This window comes from Rhineura floridana, chromosome 4, assembly GCF_030035675.1.
Source record: "Rhineura floridana isolate rRhiFlo1 chromosome 4, rRhiFlo1.hap2, whole genome shotgun sequence".
NCBI classification, from domain to species: Eukaryota; Metazoa; Chordata; class Lepidosauria; order Squamata; family Rhineuridae; genus Rhineura; species Rhineura floridana.
In genome coordinates this window covers 149,105,990-149,124,519 of record NC_084483.1, presented here as the reverse complement: position 1 = coordinate 149,124,519, position 18,530 = coordinate 149,105,990, and the positions used below count along the sequence as shown (strand labels likewise).

Here is an 18,530-nt window from a genome sequence, read left to right as displayed (position 1 = left end):
ATCTGAGGCCCGCTGTAATGAATTTGCTAGGCACTTCCTGGATAAAATCTTTAGCATCCGCCAGAACTTAAGACTCCAGTGTTATAGCAGGTGAATCAAGCGAGGTATCCAGAGCACAGCCTTGTCCCGATTTCTTAAATGAGTTTCAGTTGGTGCAGCTTGAGGACGTTGACAAGGAGCTTGGACAGGTTCGTGCAACCACTTCTGTGCTGGATCCTTGCCCTTCTTGGCTAATAAAAGCTAGCAGGGATGGAACAGCCAGCTGAGCCAGGGAAGTGATTAATGCCTGTCTGCGAGAGGGAGTGGTCCCTGGCTTCCTGAAAGAGGCGGTAATGAGACCACTCCTGAAGAGGCCCTCCCTGGACCCAGAAAATCTTAATAACTATAGGCCGGTAGCAAATGTTCCATTCCTGGGCAAGGTCCTGGAACGAGTAGTTGCAGGCCAGCTCCAGACACTCTCGGATGAGACCGATTATGTGGATCCATTTCAGTTGGGTTTAGGCGTGGTTTTGGCACAGAAACAGCCTTGGTCGCCCTGTATGATGACCTTTGTCGGGAGACAGGGGGAGTGTGACTCTGTTGATTCTTCTTGATCTCTCAGCGGCTTTCGATACCATCGACCATGGTATCCTTCTGGGGAGACTAGCTGAGTTGGGAGTGGGAGGTACTGCATTGCAGTGGTTCCGCTCCTACTTGGCGGGTCGCCTCCAGAAGGTGGTGCTTGGGGAACATTAGTTGGCACCCTGGACTCTCCAGTATAGGGTTCCACAGGGGTCAGTTCTGTCCCCCATGCTGTTCAACATCTACATGAAACCGTTGGGTGCGGTCATCCAGAGCTTTGGAGTGCGTTGCCATCAGTATGCTGATGACACGCAGCTCTATTTTTCCTTTTCATCTTCTTCAGGTGAGGCTGTCAATGTGCTGAACCGGTGCCTGGCTGCGACAATGGATTGGATGAGGACTAATAAACTGAGGCTCAATCCAGACAAGACTGAGATGCTGCTAGTGGGTGGTTCTTCTGACTGGATGGTGGATGTCCAACCTGTCCTGGATGGGGTTGCACTCCCCCTGAAGGAGCAGGTTTGTAGCTCGGGGGTTCTCCTAGAACCATCTCTGTCACTTGGGGCTCAGGTAGCCTCGGTGGCACAGAGTGCCTTCTACCAACTTCGGTTGGTGGCCCAACTACGTCCCTATCTGGACAGGGATAACCTGGCTTCAGTTGTCCAAATTAACCTCCAAATTAGATTACTGCAATGCACTCTACGTGGGGCTACCTTTGAAGATGGTTCGGAAACTGAGCATGTGCAAAATGCAGCGGCCAAATTGGTAACAGGGACCAGATGGTCCGAACATATAAAACCGATTCTGGCCCGCTTGCATTAGCTGCCTGTATGTTTCCGAGCTCGATTCAAGGTGCTGGTTTTGACCCATAAAGCCTTACACAGCTTGGGACCACAATACCTGATGGAACTCCTCTCCCGATACGAACCCACCCGTACACTCGTTAAAGATCAAAGGCCCTCCTCCGGGTGCCTACTCCAAGGGAAGCTCGGAGGGTGGCAATAAGGGAGAGGGCCTTCTCAGTGGTGGCCCCCAAATTATGGAATGATCTTTCTGACTAGGTGTTCCTGGCGCCAACACTGTTATCTTTTCGGCGCCAGGTCAAGACTTTCCTCTTCTCCCAGGCATTTTAGCATGTGTTTTAAATTGTTTTTATTTTGTTTTAAATTTTAAAATTGTGTTTTAAATTGTTTTTAAAATATGTGTTTTAAATTGTATATTTGTTTTAATGTTTTTGATTGCTGTAAACCGCCCAGAGAGCTTTGGCTATGGGGCAGTATACAAGTGCAATAAATAAATAAATAATAAATAAATAAATGTACCCCATTGGCCATGCCCTGCTCAAACTGACATAGCTCCGTGGGACATTATATTGATTTATTGGTTTTAGGTTGTATTTTTGGTTTAATTGATATTTTAAACTTTTTAAACATTAAGCAGTTTAGAAATACTTATAAAAAAGCTGTTCAGAGGCTGTGACTGGAAACCAAGACCAGTGTTATGCAAATCAACAAGCCATCAGGAGCCACTGTGTAGCCAAACTTGGAGGAGGAAGTTGAGGTTCTGAGTCACACCTGAGAACGCACACTAAGGGAAAGAGCCAGAAGGTTAATATACAGTAGATGCCTCAGAAACAACTAGCAAGGAAGTCTTCTAAATGAACAGGGCCTCGTTTCTGCAGCTACTGCATAACTGAGCATTTACTTGCCTTTCTGCTTCCCTCTGTACCTCTGACTTGTTTCCAGGATGCAACTCAGTACCTTCTTACCACTTTGATCCTGGGCTCCCCACTCTTTTGCTACAGCACGCCTTCCAACCTGCAAGCTTGAGTCCTGTTTTCCTAGTGACTGGAGGAAACTCATATGGTACAAGGAACAATAGGAATAATATGAGCCAACTGAAAGCTGGAAACAAGCATAATTATTTCATCATGTTTTTCCTTACCTGTATAGCTTCTAGCTTATGCCTTGAATTCACAAGCACTGCTCTAGCTAGCATCAGTAAGACAGAATGAGAAGTCAGGCTATAGAATGATTCACCATCTAGAACCAGCAGGCTCAACACAGCTGTAGACAATGTACTGGGCTGGAAAGAGCGAACAAGAAACTCACTTTAGGTAACTTCAAATTAATTTGCAAAATGTAACAAAATGTGTATGTTGCACACACCAATTTAGTTTCATTTTATTCCCATTCTTCTCAAAATACCTACTTTGCCAGATAATGATTTACACACCACCACCAGCGAGTAAGGTCCTTCAGGCTGAAATCCATACTCACTTACCTGGGAGTAAGCCCCAGAGAACTTAATGGGTCTATCTTCCAAGTGGAAATGTATAGTACTGTGCTGTTCAATAGTAAATAAATCTTTCTTAGGTAGAGGAAGATAATGAGAACTCGGCACCACTCCCAAAATTTGGATAAATAATCTACCTTTAATATTATATGTAGTGACAATTAAGACTCCAGCCAGATAAAGGACCAAATAATTTGTTTTAAGAGGTTGGGTTGTATGTCTATTAACACTAATATATTTATTAACACTGACTTCAGTCTTTATTGTTTCTACATGTCACTAAGCATGTAAACAAAAGCCTGAAATGATAAATTGTTACACAAATACAGAAATTCAAACACATGTGAACGTTCCTGTTGCAAATAGTGCTTCAAAATCATGACTCACTGCTCAGCAATAATTTCTGAATTTATACATGAAATATAAGGGATACTGCATGAAAACCATCCACAGACATACACAAGAAAGCCCAAGCAAAATGGGCAGGCTGTGCATTAGATTCTTCAAGTTGCAGATTTAAAGTCTCTCTAATTCACACCTATACATAAGCTGAACACAATCCCTGTATCTCAGCTTTAACTTCTGTGGTGCCTCTAAATAATTTCCCAGGAATAATTTCAGTATGACAAAAATAAAAGTCACCTGTAACAATCCTCCCCACCATGTTTTGCATTTTTACACTCAAAAGAATAAGCTCAGCATCATGGATATCAGCATTTTTTTCTTCAAGCTGTGGACAAACACCTGCATAGTCTTGATCATATTTATCAGGAACAATGCTTGTAACAGTTTGAAAATCTTATTGTTTCGAGCTCCTGAAGCCACAACATTCCCAAAACCACATTAGCCAGCCAATCCACACCTTCAGTCATCCTATGGACTGGTTACATTAACTCAAGTTAGTACAAATCCAAAGGAAATTGTGCAAATGAAAATAAGTAAAATTAAGCAAAATAACTGCAATTTATCGAATCTTAAATCACACTTGATTCAAAATGAGATGCAACAACCTAAAAGTTGGGTTCCCAAATCTCACTTTTATTTCCACAAAGAGTTATATAGAAAAGGAATATAAGATGCTATAAATCATTTAAAATTAGTCAAATCAAGACTTCAATTCAACCTCATCAGAGCTGCTGGTTGTCTGTAACAGACTGTCCTTGACAGACTAATATCCATGATCCAAAGGATCTATGTACACACAGATAGCTGGCAAATGAGCACACACAGTTAGGGCTCTGCTTTATAAACAGAATAGTAATTCTGTAAGAGGTGCTTTGGTGAAATCTGCAGGAAAGACCAAACTAATTCATTGTTTTTCTTCCCATGCATGTACAACCCCTTTGGATTACAGCTAAATTTGGATAAAAACATACTTTTGAAAATCTTCTGCTTAATTAGGATAATAACCATAGAAACAGAACAGCAGAACTGGATGCAGAGAAATGTGGCGGTTTGCTTTTGTGGACTTTCAAGGATGTATCTACATCAAACACTTATATTCATGTCAAGTCATTTCACCTGTAATTGTCTTCCCTTTCCAAATTTAGTGTGGAGGAGAGTCCCGCAACCTTATCCCAACCTAGTAGAAGAGCAGGTAATCACCCTCACTATACTAAAAACATAAAATCTGAATATAAATGAAAATAAAAAAGAATTAATAAATATGAATGAATAATCATGGCAAAGGTTGTCAGTTAAAAAACTCTAGGCCCCTTCTGAAAGGTAGTTTCCAGAGTTCTCTGGAAAGATATGATAACTTTAAAACTAGTTCTAAATCTATAAAATAGCTGCACTCAAACTGTATCATTAGTTTACTTTTATGTCTCTTTTTCTCTTTGTTTTGTTACAACCCCCTCTGACCCTACACAATAGGGTGAGATGAGAACCCTAACAGACACAAGCCAACCAAAAATTTAAGAATGAAATTGACAGGTTAGGACTTTGGCTGCATGGTACCCAGAATTAACAGTGCATAGTAGAGTAATCTTGCAAAAGAACAGAAAGGTTAGCAAGCATCATATCGGGAAAGGTTTGGCTGATTTATGTACCATCTTGCCTGAGGTTGCATCAAACTGGAGTCTCTTGGTTGACAGAAGGGACTTTCATCCAGCAGAAGCTTGTCAGCGGAAGAGTGAAGGAGGCAATTTTCAGGGATTTCCCCTCCCTACATACAGTTTCCCATGCCTCCCAAAATCACCAAAACTTGCCAGCCTGCCTGTTCTGCTGATGGAAGCTTCCACCGGATCAAAGATCAGCAGAGGGATACTGAATTGATACAACCCCTGATCTCTAGCATTAGGTAGAGATTTTTCAAGCATGAAGGAACAATCATCCAAAAGATTGTAACAATTCTACTTGGGGTCCCAGGGAGGGGGAGAAAAGAGTACCTCATTGTATTGTTGTAGCAACACAGACGGCAGAAAGTTCTGAGGTTGCAATTCAACAGGAGGCCCAGTCCAGTTGCTCTGAACAAACAACTGTAGGCTCCCCACACCAAGGAAAAACACCACACTTTGCCTGCAAAACAATAAACAATTCCATTTTTATTGGCACAATAATGACAAATGAATACTAGATAGAAATTGACCAGTTCCTTCTATGCAAGTCTTTAGTTTAAAAGATGAAAGAAACACCAAAAGACTGGACAGTTAGGACAGTTATATGTCTTCATGAGAACATTTTATTCAATTGTTCTTCAAGGAAGGCAGTTAAGATTTTGTTCTCCTGACATGCTTCCAGTACAGAACTGCCTTATCAATTAAATTTTTGCTGATCAATAAAAAGGGCCCTGATCAGCTAAGTCTAAGAACAGCTCAGAAAGCACAGAAAGGTCTTGCCTTTCCAAACTTAACATTAGGAATGCAAGAGTCCCCTACTCATATCCCAGTCCAGGAGGGCAGGAAATTTCCTTCACTTAAACTGAGAAAATAAAATCTGAGCAAAGTTTTAAAAATAACAAATGAATAAAAAAATGAAAATGTACTTGAGAACATTAATGTGCACCATTTATTATAATAAACAAATGAGACATTTCATTAGCTTCCTTAGTTTTATACACAGATACATGAATTTATTCAAGTGTCATTGATCATTCAACTCAACAGCAACTTCAGGCATTAACTAACTGAATTAAACTTATTTCACATGGAATTCAACTGTTAATTAAATGGGAGCTGCTCCTAGATATATAGGTATAGGACTGCATCTTAATTTACTGAAATCAAGTGACAGATCTAATGAATAATCTAATCAACAAGTCATGCATCAGGAGTCAGTAGCTCAGAATGAGCAGCACCAGCATATCAACATCTTTAGAACTGCACAAAACCAACTGCCATTATCTCTAGATGTATGAGAGGCTGCTCTTATAGGTAGATGCACATTCCAACAGCACATAAAAGGCAGACCTTGCCTGTATGCATTCTAACATATTTATGGCATCATAGGGCCAGCTATGTTGATTCACCTTATGTGCTTAACCAGGGCTGGCACCAAGCATGCCAGGGCTCTTGGACACCAGTCTGCCCCGGGCCCCAGCACACACACACATACTCCACCTACCAACCTTTCCCTTGCTGAATGTTGCCCACGCTGGGCACATGTGCCTGCCATCAACCAAGCTGGTGGCCGAGGTTTCCCTAAGGGGCTGATGCCTCTGCCGCCAGCCTGGTTGATGGCACATGTGCGTGCTACGCACGTGCATCCCTGCTATCAACCAAGATAGCAGCAAGGGCATCAGCGCAACCAGTATTTACTTCAAGGGAAAGGTATGTGGGGTATGCAGGCAGGTGTCGCGGGCCCGTGTAGCAGTAGGTGGGGTCTCTAGGAGCTCCCTCTCACGATCCACGGCAGGGTCAGGAGCCAATGCTGCTGCAGATCGCAGGAGTGCTACCCACCCACCCTAAGGAGGAGCCCTTCAGGGGCCCCTGAGGACCCAGGGGCCCTTGGCTGGGGACCGATCTGGTTGCCCTCTGGCTCCGACCCTGTGCCTAACAAAACTTGTTACGCACCTAACCTCTTAAAATAGGAATGCCATGGAAGCACAGTAGCACAGCCCTGCCCTGCACAGTTAGTTAAAAGTTAAGGAAAGGCAATTTGTGTATCATCACAGTTACCAGTTATATCAATCAAGACCAAGATAGCAAAAATAATGAATTGGATCCCTGTAGTCATGTGCAGAAATTTACTCCTAGGAAGGGACTATGCAAGCTGCCCCACCTCCATTGTAGTTTCCTGTTACAATATCTAAGAGTTGGAGGACTATTGGAATGGTGCAAGATGTGGCAGGAGTGGAAGTGCCTTCTATTTGTGCTCAAGTCCTTTTGAAGTTAACCAATATTATTTATTATAATGAATGCAACTTTCTAAAATATAGAAAGTGATGGGGAAATTTGTTTTAAATCAGGTCCACATGGAGCAAATATAAGTCACACTTTAATCAACCATTTAACTTGGGTTTCAGATTATGGAACTGCAAGTTTTATTCCAGTGGTGACATTTCTCTGTTTTCAGAAAAGGATTGCTCTTGCATATAACTCCTATTGTGTGAGACCTAACTGTGGTAGCCCGCTTATGCAATGGAAATCTGCTTGTGCAACAGGACCTGCAGGTTCTCTCCTCCCCCTCCTGCAGTCCCTAACCTGCTGCACTGATTTTAGGGGTATGGGGGAAAAGAAGGAGAAGCCCTGTTATGCAAGTGGATGCCCACTGAGAATACACTGAATCACATCCATTATACTTTGATCTGTCACTTGCTTATTTTCACATTTCTTCTATTCCTTTTTTCTATTTTCATATTCTGTCAATGTTTCCACCTCCCTTAAAATAGCTGGGAAGCCTCTTAAAAAAACACCTCAAGAACCAAACATGGAAGTTCTCAGCAATTGCAATACGAACAGCAACAGTAGTGCAAGAAATAAAGATGAAGATTTAAACTAAGAAGCAGCTTGGCTCTTCATCAATGCAACTAACCGCAGGAAAAACTTTTTTAAAAAGCCAACTATATAGACATATTTCTGTTATATTGCAACTACAGAGGGCAAAAAAAGCTGTTCAGTTTTGATTCAGAATATTTCAATGTGTCGTCTCATGTGGTCACTCACCAAAAACTAGGAATTCAGAACAAATCAGTCCCAATACAATAAGGATGAAAAAACACCATACAAGTACAAAAGGCTCAAGAGGAACACAAAAGAAAATGAAGCAAACACAAGCTCAAGGTGCCTCATATATCAGTCTGAGTTATAGTAAATGCTTGAAGCTTGATAGCTACTAGGGTTACTATAAACCAATTACAGAATTTGCAGTCTTTTCCCCCCACAATTTGTGTTCTTTTTTAAAAAACCTTCTAGTGGGTCAATCATGAGGGGGTCACACCCTGACAGAAGCGAAAAAAAATTTAAATTTAATTTAGTCATCTACTACTCCATGTTCAAGATATTCCTCAGCAATGACAAATTGTATATTGCCATACTTGTGTCAGCCCCTCTCCCTTAATTTAGTGGGGGAAAACAGTATTTTTACTCTTACAGCCTTTGGGGTCAATTCTATCCTACTGGAATAACTGAGAAACTGGAAAAACAGCACATAAGGTGCCAGAGGTAAAAGTAAGCATGCAAAATGCTGTTTAAAACTGCTTGTTACTCGTCTAGTATAGACAAAGAAGTGCAGAAGGTAAAAAAATATTTTGCCTATTTTTACAACAGACAAGTTACTCATCTCCCTTAATGTTGCTACACGTGGTATCAAGGGCAAATAGTACTCCACAGGTTTACAAAACCTCTTTACAAACCTAAATTGTTCAAACATTTTTTCCCAGTTAGAACCTTATACCCAGAAAAACTGGTGTGAATTTTGGACACACTGAGATCCAAGTTGCATCTATAAATGTTTGCAGGCAACTTGAACCGTAATGGCAACTCTCAGCCAAGGATCTTTACATGACTTCTTTTCTCTGTTCATAAAAAGATCGTTACAAAATATGTTAAGGGATACAATGGTGCTGCCCTTCTTTAAAAGAAATCAATAGTTCTCAGATTGATTATCAGTTTCAACACTGATCTACCAATGTGATCAAAGTATTATCTGTGGGATATGTTTACCAACACTGCTTCATGCAATATGAAAATTGATAAATAATTAGTGCCATTCAAAGTAATATGTTCAACATGGCAGTATATGCGATCCAAATCAGCAAAGTATGGCATAAAATTCTGGCTGTGTTTCAATTCCAAAACTTTGTATGTTAATTATGCAAACACATGGAAGAGGAAGAAGGTCACTGTGTACGAAAAAACCTAAGCCAGACAGCAGTTGAGAAACTAACACCTCATTTGCAGTGTTCTAGATGGAATATAACAAATAATTTCTTCACCCATGAGGCACTGGCTAGAGGATTAGCCAAGCAAAACCCAAATCTGGTTGGCAAATGTGTGCGTGTGTAGATGGGAGAAATCAGAAATTCTCCTTGACGTGCACACCGATTCAGAATTGCCATCTGCAATATTTTTGGTTTTCAAGATTTGACACTTACAAGTTATGTGCCAAGGAAAGAAAGAAAAACGATTCTCTCCTTTCTTCAATCCATAATGAGGCAGCACTCTCATACCAGAATTCCAAGCCCAAGATAATTATCATCATGATAAAACTAAAGGTGGATGCCTGTGATCAGATGATCTCTACATACACTTCCACATGCATAATCAAAGGGTTGCCAATAGCACCCTTTATTTCCAAATATGGTGGGCATTGCTGGCTTAGATGCCTATATTGTTTGGAAACTGAACAACCTAAAATGGTAATATGCCTCTTCCTAGTAGTCCTGAATACTGAATTGATCAAAACTGGGTTCAGTCTAGATATGTAGCCATCTTGCTTTGGACTTCAAGAGAAAAAGCCTCCGTACCAGTAGGGCCTGTCACTGCTGACACCATGAAAAGGGAAAGATGTAATCTCTGTGGTTGATGCAATGACACAAACTCGCAGAACTGATGTGCCTCATGTAACTATTTTGTCTGTCCTACTCACGCAGTTATGAAATGTGGCGATTGTGCAGGGTGCTCAGATAATATGTGCTAAGGTTACAAGGCCTCTGAAATTTGTTGTTACTTGTAATTACAATTTACAAGTGATTACTGCACTGTTATACTTGTACAACTATTATAATTAGGTTATCTGTATGTTAAAGGCACAATATGCTAATTTATCTTTAAGAACATACTGTTTGTGTAGGTTTTTGTACTTTAGATTGTGGAGTATTGTTGATCCCAATGACTTACATGTAACTATACTGTTCTACTGAAAGAAGGAAGGTATCAATAAAGAGGAAAAAACTCACAATATTTTTAATTGTAAATGGTGTTATGCTTTATTACTTCCACCAGGTATTATATAGATGGATTTCTGGGGATAAATTTGACCCTGATACTAGACTATTTGAAGAAGACTGGAAGAACTAGACTAATGCAAATGTATCTCCATTTTATCAGTAGTTTCAGGGCAGTGGTGCCAAACACTAACATACATATTTTATGCAAAATATTAAGGAACATAAGAAAAAATAATTTTGTTCAAAGGCCTTTTAGCTATTTGCGGTATGTTGGAGATACTTCCAGCTTTGGGAAAAGGTAATATAAGACATAATGATGAAAAGCTTCAAAAGTCACCAATTATTACAGTTTGTCAATGCAACTTCTTGTCTAACCCCAACATTTGCAACCTGTTGAAACAAAAGAGTCCTTCCTCCAACTGTGCATTTGATTTTTGCCAGCACCTTTATTCATCCCGCTGAAGCAAACTCTAAATTACAATAAACCTCTTCATCATACTGCACAGGGAGAGCAGGAGGGAATTAAGTTCTCCTACATTACAATCAAAGCCAGTGACAAGGAATAAGGAGAGCTGTAAAATGAAGGGACACTGCCAAAATCCAAACAATATATACTCAAAAGACTCACACTTCATATTTTCCTGAGGCAGTTTTAAAATGTGCACAATTTAATTATGAAATTGTGATTAATTTCTAGACTGTCAAGTATTACAGGATAAATTTCTTTTACAAATAAAGTTATTTTTTACCTTTCCATAGGATCAATATCTGAGGAAGAACAGTCCAGATAAGCTTGAATCTGCTTTTCTAAGTAGCTGGCAATGGTTTCCTCTTCTGCTAATTCAGGCATTGTGAAGACATTCTGGATTGCTTTACTTAGTAAGATGGCCTCATATCTCCCTTCCAATAGCAACTGCAACAAGGAGCCACTCTCTAAAATGAAACATATTAAGAGTAAAATTCTTAGCAATCGTATGTGTTATTTGACACCAACAGTGTACTCTTATAATGTCAACTCAGAGGCAAGCATCACTGACTTCAAGAAGACTTAATTCTATGTGTTTATAGGATCGCATTCTAAGACACCTCATATCAGAGAAGGGAATTTTATATGCTCATAATGAATACCCATTGATATTCACTATATCAAAATAGTATTCATACTTGACTCTTCTGGCATACTTACAGCAAAGATTTTAAAGAGATGGAAATTAGTAAATAAGCTCCTGCCGTCAATAGACATCAGGCTTCTAATCTAGGTCATTTCATTTGCTCTTAACCCTCAAACTTAATTTGAAAGCAGTGGTGCAGCTAGGTAATTTTAGACCAACACCACACAATTTTAGGCTAACACCACACATACACAGACATAAAACAAGCATCATAAAACAGTGATTAAAAACATCAACAGAACAGAACAACCTGTAAAACACAATGCAGTGGGCAATAAACTCTCTTTGTTAAAATATGCAGCTTACCAAAAGCCTGGCAAAATAAATATATTTTACGTTGACATCTATATATTGGCAAAATGGAGGACAACTGAACCTCAGACAAGAGAGTTCCATAGCCCGGGGTGGGGGGTGCCACCAAGAAAGTCCTGTGTCCTGCAACTGCTCTATGGGCTTACCCACATATTACATCACACACAGAGACTCCCTTGCAAATCTTAGAACATGGGCCAGAAGGTGGTCCTTCAAGTACTTGGGCCCTAGATGATATAGGGCCTCGTACACCAGCACCAAACGTAACCCAGTGGTTAACAGACAGTCAGTGCACAGTTCTAAGCATCAGTGCGGTATGACCCCTTTCCACTGCCCCATGTAACAATCTGCAGCAGCATTTTGCACTAACTGCAGCCTCCCAACCATCTCCCCTGGTAGAACCATGTAACATTGTAGCAGTCCAGCTGAAGGCCTTTAGAGGGTGGGTCCAGGAATGTCCATATCTGGTGAACCAGCTGGAGCTGGACATAAGTACATTTGCTTGCTTCAGCTGTGAAGCATACAATTATCTTCTCCCCCAACTACCATTCTGTGCTTTACAACTGCTTCTACATTTCTGATGTTAGATCAAAAACCAAAAACAGGAAGACAAAAAAAGTTTGCCAACAATGATTAAAAACAAAACAAAAGAAATGGTCTGAGCGGTTTCACATTATAAGCTCACTTGAATCATTACACGATCCTGTTTACAAGAATAAAATGGAGTTTACTTCAGCTGTCCTGATACTAAACACATTTGTTTGGGAAACAGCATTTTGTTGTAGAAAAGAGCAATATATTTTTAAAGTAAAAATAATAAAGTTACCATCTGTAACCATGTAAGTACTTGACCAGTTATCTTCCCCCATTCCTGATTACAATTTTAAACAAAGAAGAAGGATGTTTCAGGAACCAGCATCAGCCCTGATGAGGTGATGAGTCCAAGGTGCTGATGTGGGGCCTATCTCCCACTCTTTTGGCAGTCACTGGCTGCCAACTATCTACCGGGCTAAGTTCAAGGTGCTGGTATTGGTGAACAGCTTTATACAGCTTGAGAGCAGGACATCTAAAATATTGCCTCACCCTCTACGTATGCAATCAATCACTGCATTCTGCAGAAGAGAGCATCCTGCAAATGCTATCCTGTCAGGAGGTCCATTCCACACAATGTCAGAATCCAGCTTTCTAGTGTGGTGGCACCTGCCCTTTGGAATTCTCTCCCATTGCATATCCACAGGCACCTTCTCTATTGTCTTTTTGGCACCTCCTAAATAATAATAATAACAATAATAATAATTTAATTTGTGGGTCGCCTATCTGGCCAATGGCCACTCTAGGCGACGTACAATTTAACAACAATACATTACATCATAATAAAATACATCATAAAATACAATATAACAATAAAACAATAAAACAGTTCCAGTACAGAGTAGTAGGCTATTGGTCGTAAAAATTTAACCCTCCCCGTAAGTCCCAAAGGCCTGTCTGAAGAGCCAGGTCTTCAAAGCTTGGCGGAATACATTCAGGGAAGGGGCATGTTGAAGGTCATACGGGAGGGAGTTCCAGAGAGTGGGGGCCGCCACTGAAAATGCCCTCTCTCTTGTCCCCGCCAACCTAGCTGTTTTAGTTGGCGGGATTGAGAGAAGGTCCTGTGTGGCTGATCTTGTTGGGCGGCATGGTTGGTGGCGCTGGAGGCGCTCCATCAGGTAAACTGGGCCGAGACCGTATAGGGATTTAAAGGTTAATACCAACACCTTGAATTGGGCCCGGAAAATAACTGGGAGCCAGTGTAGGTCAAACAACACTGGGGTGATGTGTTCCCGGCGGCGACAGTTTGTAAGTAGTCGAGCCGCAGCATTTTGTATAAGTTGTAATTTCCGGACCGTTTTCAAGGGTAACCCCACGTAGAGCGCATTACAGTAATCCAACCGAGAGGTGACCAGGGCATGTACCACCAGTGGGAGCTGATGAGCAGGAAGGTAGGGCTGCAGTCTACGAATGAGGTGTAATTGATACCAAGCTGCCCGGCTCACTGCCAAAATCTGAGCCTCCATGGACAGCTTGGAATCAAGAACAACCCCAAGGCTGCGGACCTGGTCCTTCAGGGGCAATTTAACCCCGTCGAACACCAGGTCAACATCTCCCAGCCTTCCCTTGTCTCCCACGAGTAGCACCTCAGTCTTATCAGGATTCAGCTTCAGCCTGTTCCTTCCCATCCATCCACTCACGGATTCCAGGCACTTGGACATGGTCTCCACAGCAGACTCTGGTGAAGATTTAAACGAGAGAGCTGAGTGTCATCCGCATATTGGTGACACTGCAGCCCAAATCTCCTGATGATTGTCCCCAGCGGCTTCATATAGATATTAAATAGCATGGGAGAGAGGATAGAGCCCTGTGGCACACCACAATTGAGAGGCCAAGGGTCTGAAACCTCCTCCCCCAATGCTATCTGTTGATGCCTGTCGGAAAGAAAGGAATGGAACCACCGTAGTACAGTGCCTCCTATTCCCAATTCCTCCAGGCGATGTAAAAGGATACTGTGGTCGACAGTATCAAAAGCCGCTGAGAGATCGAGGAGGACAAGAAAGGTGAATTCTCCCCTATCTAATGCCCTCCTCATATCATTAACTAGAGCGACCAATGCTGTTTCAGTTCCATGTCCAGTCCTGAAACCCGATTGGTATGGATCCAAATAATCCGTTTCATCCAAGTGTGTCGACAACTGATTAGCCACCACTCGCTCAATGATCTTGCCCAGGAATGGTAGGTTTGAAATTGGGCGAAAGTTATTCAAAACTTGGGGATCCAAAGAGGACTTCTTTAAGATGGGCTTTACAATTGCCTCCTTGAGTGCTCATGGCATTACACCCTCCTCCAAGGATGCATTGACCACCGCCTTAATCCCCTCGCCCAATTTCTCTTTGCAGCTCACAAGGAGCCACGATGGGCAAGGATCAGTTAGACAGGTGGTAGGCTTCACAGTCGAGAGCACCTTGTCCACATCTCTCAGGGGGAGAGGACGTTTCGGCGCCACGCGGTCCAGAGCCCTGGTGATACCCTCATTCCACTCCATCACCAGGGTATCGACCGTGTGGCCTTCAGCAGGTTCCAATTCCCCAAGCGCAGTCAGGAATCCTTCTGGATCCATTAGGCGTCTGGGGCGGACCATTCTAATAGGTCCTTTTCCCCTACGGAGGGTGTGTGGTATCGAGAAGTCTATATTTACCAGATAGTGGTCTGACCATGACACAGGGGTGGAAGAAGCCACCCCCAACTTCAGAACACTTCCCTCCCCTTCCAGGACAAATATAAGGTCGAGAGCATGACCGGCTACATGGGTGGGCCCAATATTACTAAGGTGCAGTTCCCAGGAAGCCATGGTTTCCAGGAAATCCCAATGTTCCTCCTTCAACAAAACTAAAATCTTTATCCCAGTTGGTATCTGTCTTGGAACAGAACAAATTTTATGTATGTGCTGTTGTTTTGAACTGTTTTAATGGGTTGTATTCAGCTAAGTCCTTCTCAGAGTAGACTCAATGAAGTTAACGAACCTAAGTTAGTCATGTCTATTAACTTCAATGGGACTACTCTGAGTAGGACTAATATTGCATCATCACCCTATATTTATAATTGTTTTTAAAAGCTATTTATATATATGCAACGTTTTAAACTGTTTTTATATATGTAACTATTTTACGTACATTATTATATTGTAAATGTCTTTGGGATATTTCATGGGGAGTGATCAATCAATGAAATAAATAAGGGGGGGCTGTGCTACAGGGCTTTGGACCAGACCCAAGGTCATCACCATTTGCAAGATGATTTTAATGTGTCTTTTTTTTAAAAAAACACAACTTTTTCTATGAAGTGGGCATAAAGCATAGCAACTGCTTCATCAATTTATATGACTATACTGTATTTCCTTGCATTAGAAGAATTGGGAAATCATTTCCTCATCCATATCTACGAGTTCCCAGTGGAAGTGGGGGGAAAACACTGATTTGGTTTAAATAATCATTCATGGTTTATGAAGTCATGAACAACTGTCTGGGCCAAGTACTCTTCACTTGACTCTCCTTTCTGTGTCTCAGCTTACTAACCCCACCTTATTTTTCTAGTTGATAATCAATAATATGCCAGAGTTCCCCAGTTTGGATGCAGCAGGTAACTGTGGCTTAACAGAAGCCAGGATCTTCACACCATAGCCAGTGTGCAATAGAAAAAGGTGAGATGTGAGGAAGAAGTGCTCAGCCCCAATGCTCAGTTTTGTTGTTAGTTGCCCTCAAGTCAATTTTGACATGGAGACCCTATGAAATCAGCAACCTCCAATAGCGTTTGTTATAAACCACCCTGTTCAGATCTTGTAAGTTCAGGTCTGTGGCTTCCTTTATGGAATCAATCCATCTCATGTTTGGCCTTCCTCTTTTTCTACTCTCTTCTGTTTTTCCCAGCATTACTGTCTTTTCTAGTGAATCATGTCTTCTCATTATGTGTCCATAGTATGATAACCTCAGTTTCATCATTTTAGCTTCTAGTGACAGTTCTGGTTTAATTTGTTCTAATACCCAATTATTTGTCTTTTTCACAGTTCATGGTATGCGCAAAGCTCTCCTCCAACACCACATTTCAAATGAGTTTATTTTTCTCTTATCCACTTTTTTGACTGTCCAACTTTCACATCCATACATACAGATCAGGAATACCATGGTCTGAATGATGCTGACTTTAGTGTTCAATGATACATCTTTGCATTTGAGGAACTTTTCTAGTTCTCTCATAGCTGCTCTCCCCAGTCCTAGCCTTCTTCTGATTTCTTGACTATTGTCTCCATCTTGGTTAATGACTGTGCCAAGGTATTGATAATCCTTGACAAGTTCAATGTCCTCATTGTCAACTTTAAAGTTACATAAATCTTCTGTTGTCATTACTTTAGTCTTCTTGACGTTCAACTGTAGTCCTGCTTTTGTGCTTTCTTTAACTTCATCAGCATCCGTTTCAAATCATTACTGGTTTCTGCTAGTAGTATGGTATCGTCTGCATATCTTAAATTATTGCTATTTCTCCCTCCAATGTTCACACCTCCTTCACCTTGGTCTAATCCCACTTTCCATATGATATGTTCTGCATATAGATTAAACAAATAGGGTGATAAAATACACTCGTCTCACACCCTTTTGAGAACCAGTCAGTTTCTCCATATTTTGTCCATACTGGGCCACTGTGCTAGAAACTTACTCTGATTAGAGAGATGAAGAAAAAAAACTGAAAAAAATTGGGGAACTAACTGGAAAAAAGATTTTCTGTTTTTTTTTTCTGGATCTTTACATCTCAAAATCTGATATCCATTATCACTTTTACAGACCTCCCTTGCATAAGCAAAGTTAAGGGATGCTATTCAGTAGCCCATACTCAAAATAACAGTTCAAAGCAATTTGTCATGCTACCTCTTTGCATAAGAAGGCTTACAAAGTACTACAGCTATAATACAGCCTTTGATTTCCACGATCAAGAACATTTTGAATTGAAAATAGCTTTGATGACTAAAACAGTATGGAGAAGAGTATCATTAAAATCTTTTGCAACTTCAAGGAGCCAATCTGTTACTGCTTGAGACAGTAAGCAGGAAATAACATTATATACTTAAGCTATAATAAGGGTTAGGAAGAACTTAACAAATCAATCAATTGCAAAACAACACAGTGCTACAGTATCACAGGGACATTCTGTATCATAACAAGTGACAATCATATCAATCATTGAGGCTCTGGTTCATGAAATCTGTGTTTTCTTTCGGATAGAAGGGAAGAAACAGCAATGCTGATATCCACTGGTTGGTTTTGGCCAGACTCACTGCCCCCCTCTCTCCATTTCAGTCCAGGAATATACGGTGGTAGATTGTGAACTGATGAAACATAAACAGGTTGTCTTACATGTATTATGCTTTCCACCAAACCATATGCTGTCTTCCCACCCAAGATTGCCTTGGCTGACTACTGGATGCTACCTAGCTCAGCAAGCTCTTATCCGCCGCTATGTCCTTCATGGAGTTCAGCTACCAGGGATGTAGTAGCAGCCTTGCACAGAAATCACTCAAATCAATCATACACCTATCCTCCATCCTAAACCACGACAGGTGCTGAAACAGGTAAACTAAAGGGGTGGAAGAGGGAGACTGAAGAAAGAGCGCCCTACTGACGCATCGTCGCCTTTTTCTTTTTCTTTTTACCATTTCATGAATTTGACACGGTTGTCTCCACCCCACCACTTCCAACCCGACCCCGTTGTGAGGAGGATCACGTTGTCAGTAAGTCAGGCTGATTTAGCTCGCCGGAATCTTACCCGCAGCCGAAGCCGCCTCGTTCTGTTTCCACCGCGGGGACTCCGCTGCGCTGGGGAAGCCCCTCAGCAACACTCGCTCCAGCGCTCGCATCTTCTCGGAGCACCCAAGCAAACAAATTCGAGCGATGGCGGCAGAGAAAAAGAAGCCGCTTCCCTTTACATGTGGCAAGAACCCTGGCAAGAATAATCCATGTGCATACTGGAAGCCGCCATACTAGTCGCGCTAAGCAACCTGGGAGAAGGAGGAGGCAACGCATGCGCAGCAACGCCATTTGGCGTCCACTGCTGGCGGGAAACCTCTTCTTGGTTTTCCAAGGCGCGGAGGAGGTTTCGCGCGTGCGTCCTTCGGAAACTTTGAGCCTTGTGCAGCTCGAGCCGGCACGTGTGCCTACCTTGGGTTCTACGGCTCCCAAGCAACGGTGCACACGATCCATTGATGCGCCACCTTGGAGCGCAGTTAGAGTGCGTGCTGCTGGCGCTGGCGGGGAATTAGTGTTCCGCGGTACCGCAAC

General features: G+C 41.7%; 1 protein-coding gene across 1 annotated transcript in view; it reads right to left on the bottom strand.

Moving 5' to 3' along the window:
* The window catches only part of TTC27 (tetratricopeptide repeat domain 27), a 166,777-nt gene extending 148,488 nt beyond the window's left edge, over positions 1 to 18,289 (bottom strand). The window contains exons 1-4 of the mRNA XM_061624749.1: positions 18,019 to 18,289; positions 10,936 to 11,119; positions 5,247 to 5,376; positions 2,506 to 2,646 (exon numbers count right to left, since the gene is read on the bottom strand). Coding sequence (XP_061480733.1) covers positions 2,506 to 2,646; positions 5,247 to 5,376; positions 10,936 to 11,119; positions 18,019 to 18,109 — 546 coding nt within the window. The 5' untranslated portion in view covers positions 18,110 to 18,289. The remainder of the gene's footprint in view (positions 1 to 2,505; positions 2,647 to 5,246; positions 5,377 to 10,935; positions 11,120 to 18,018) is intronic.
* Between the last annotated feature and the right edge of the window lie 241 nt (positions 18,290 to 18,530).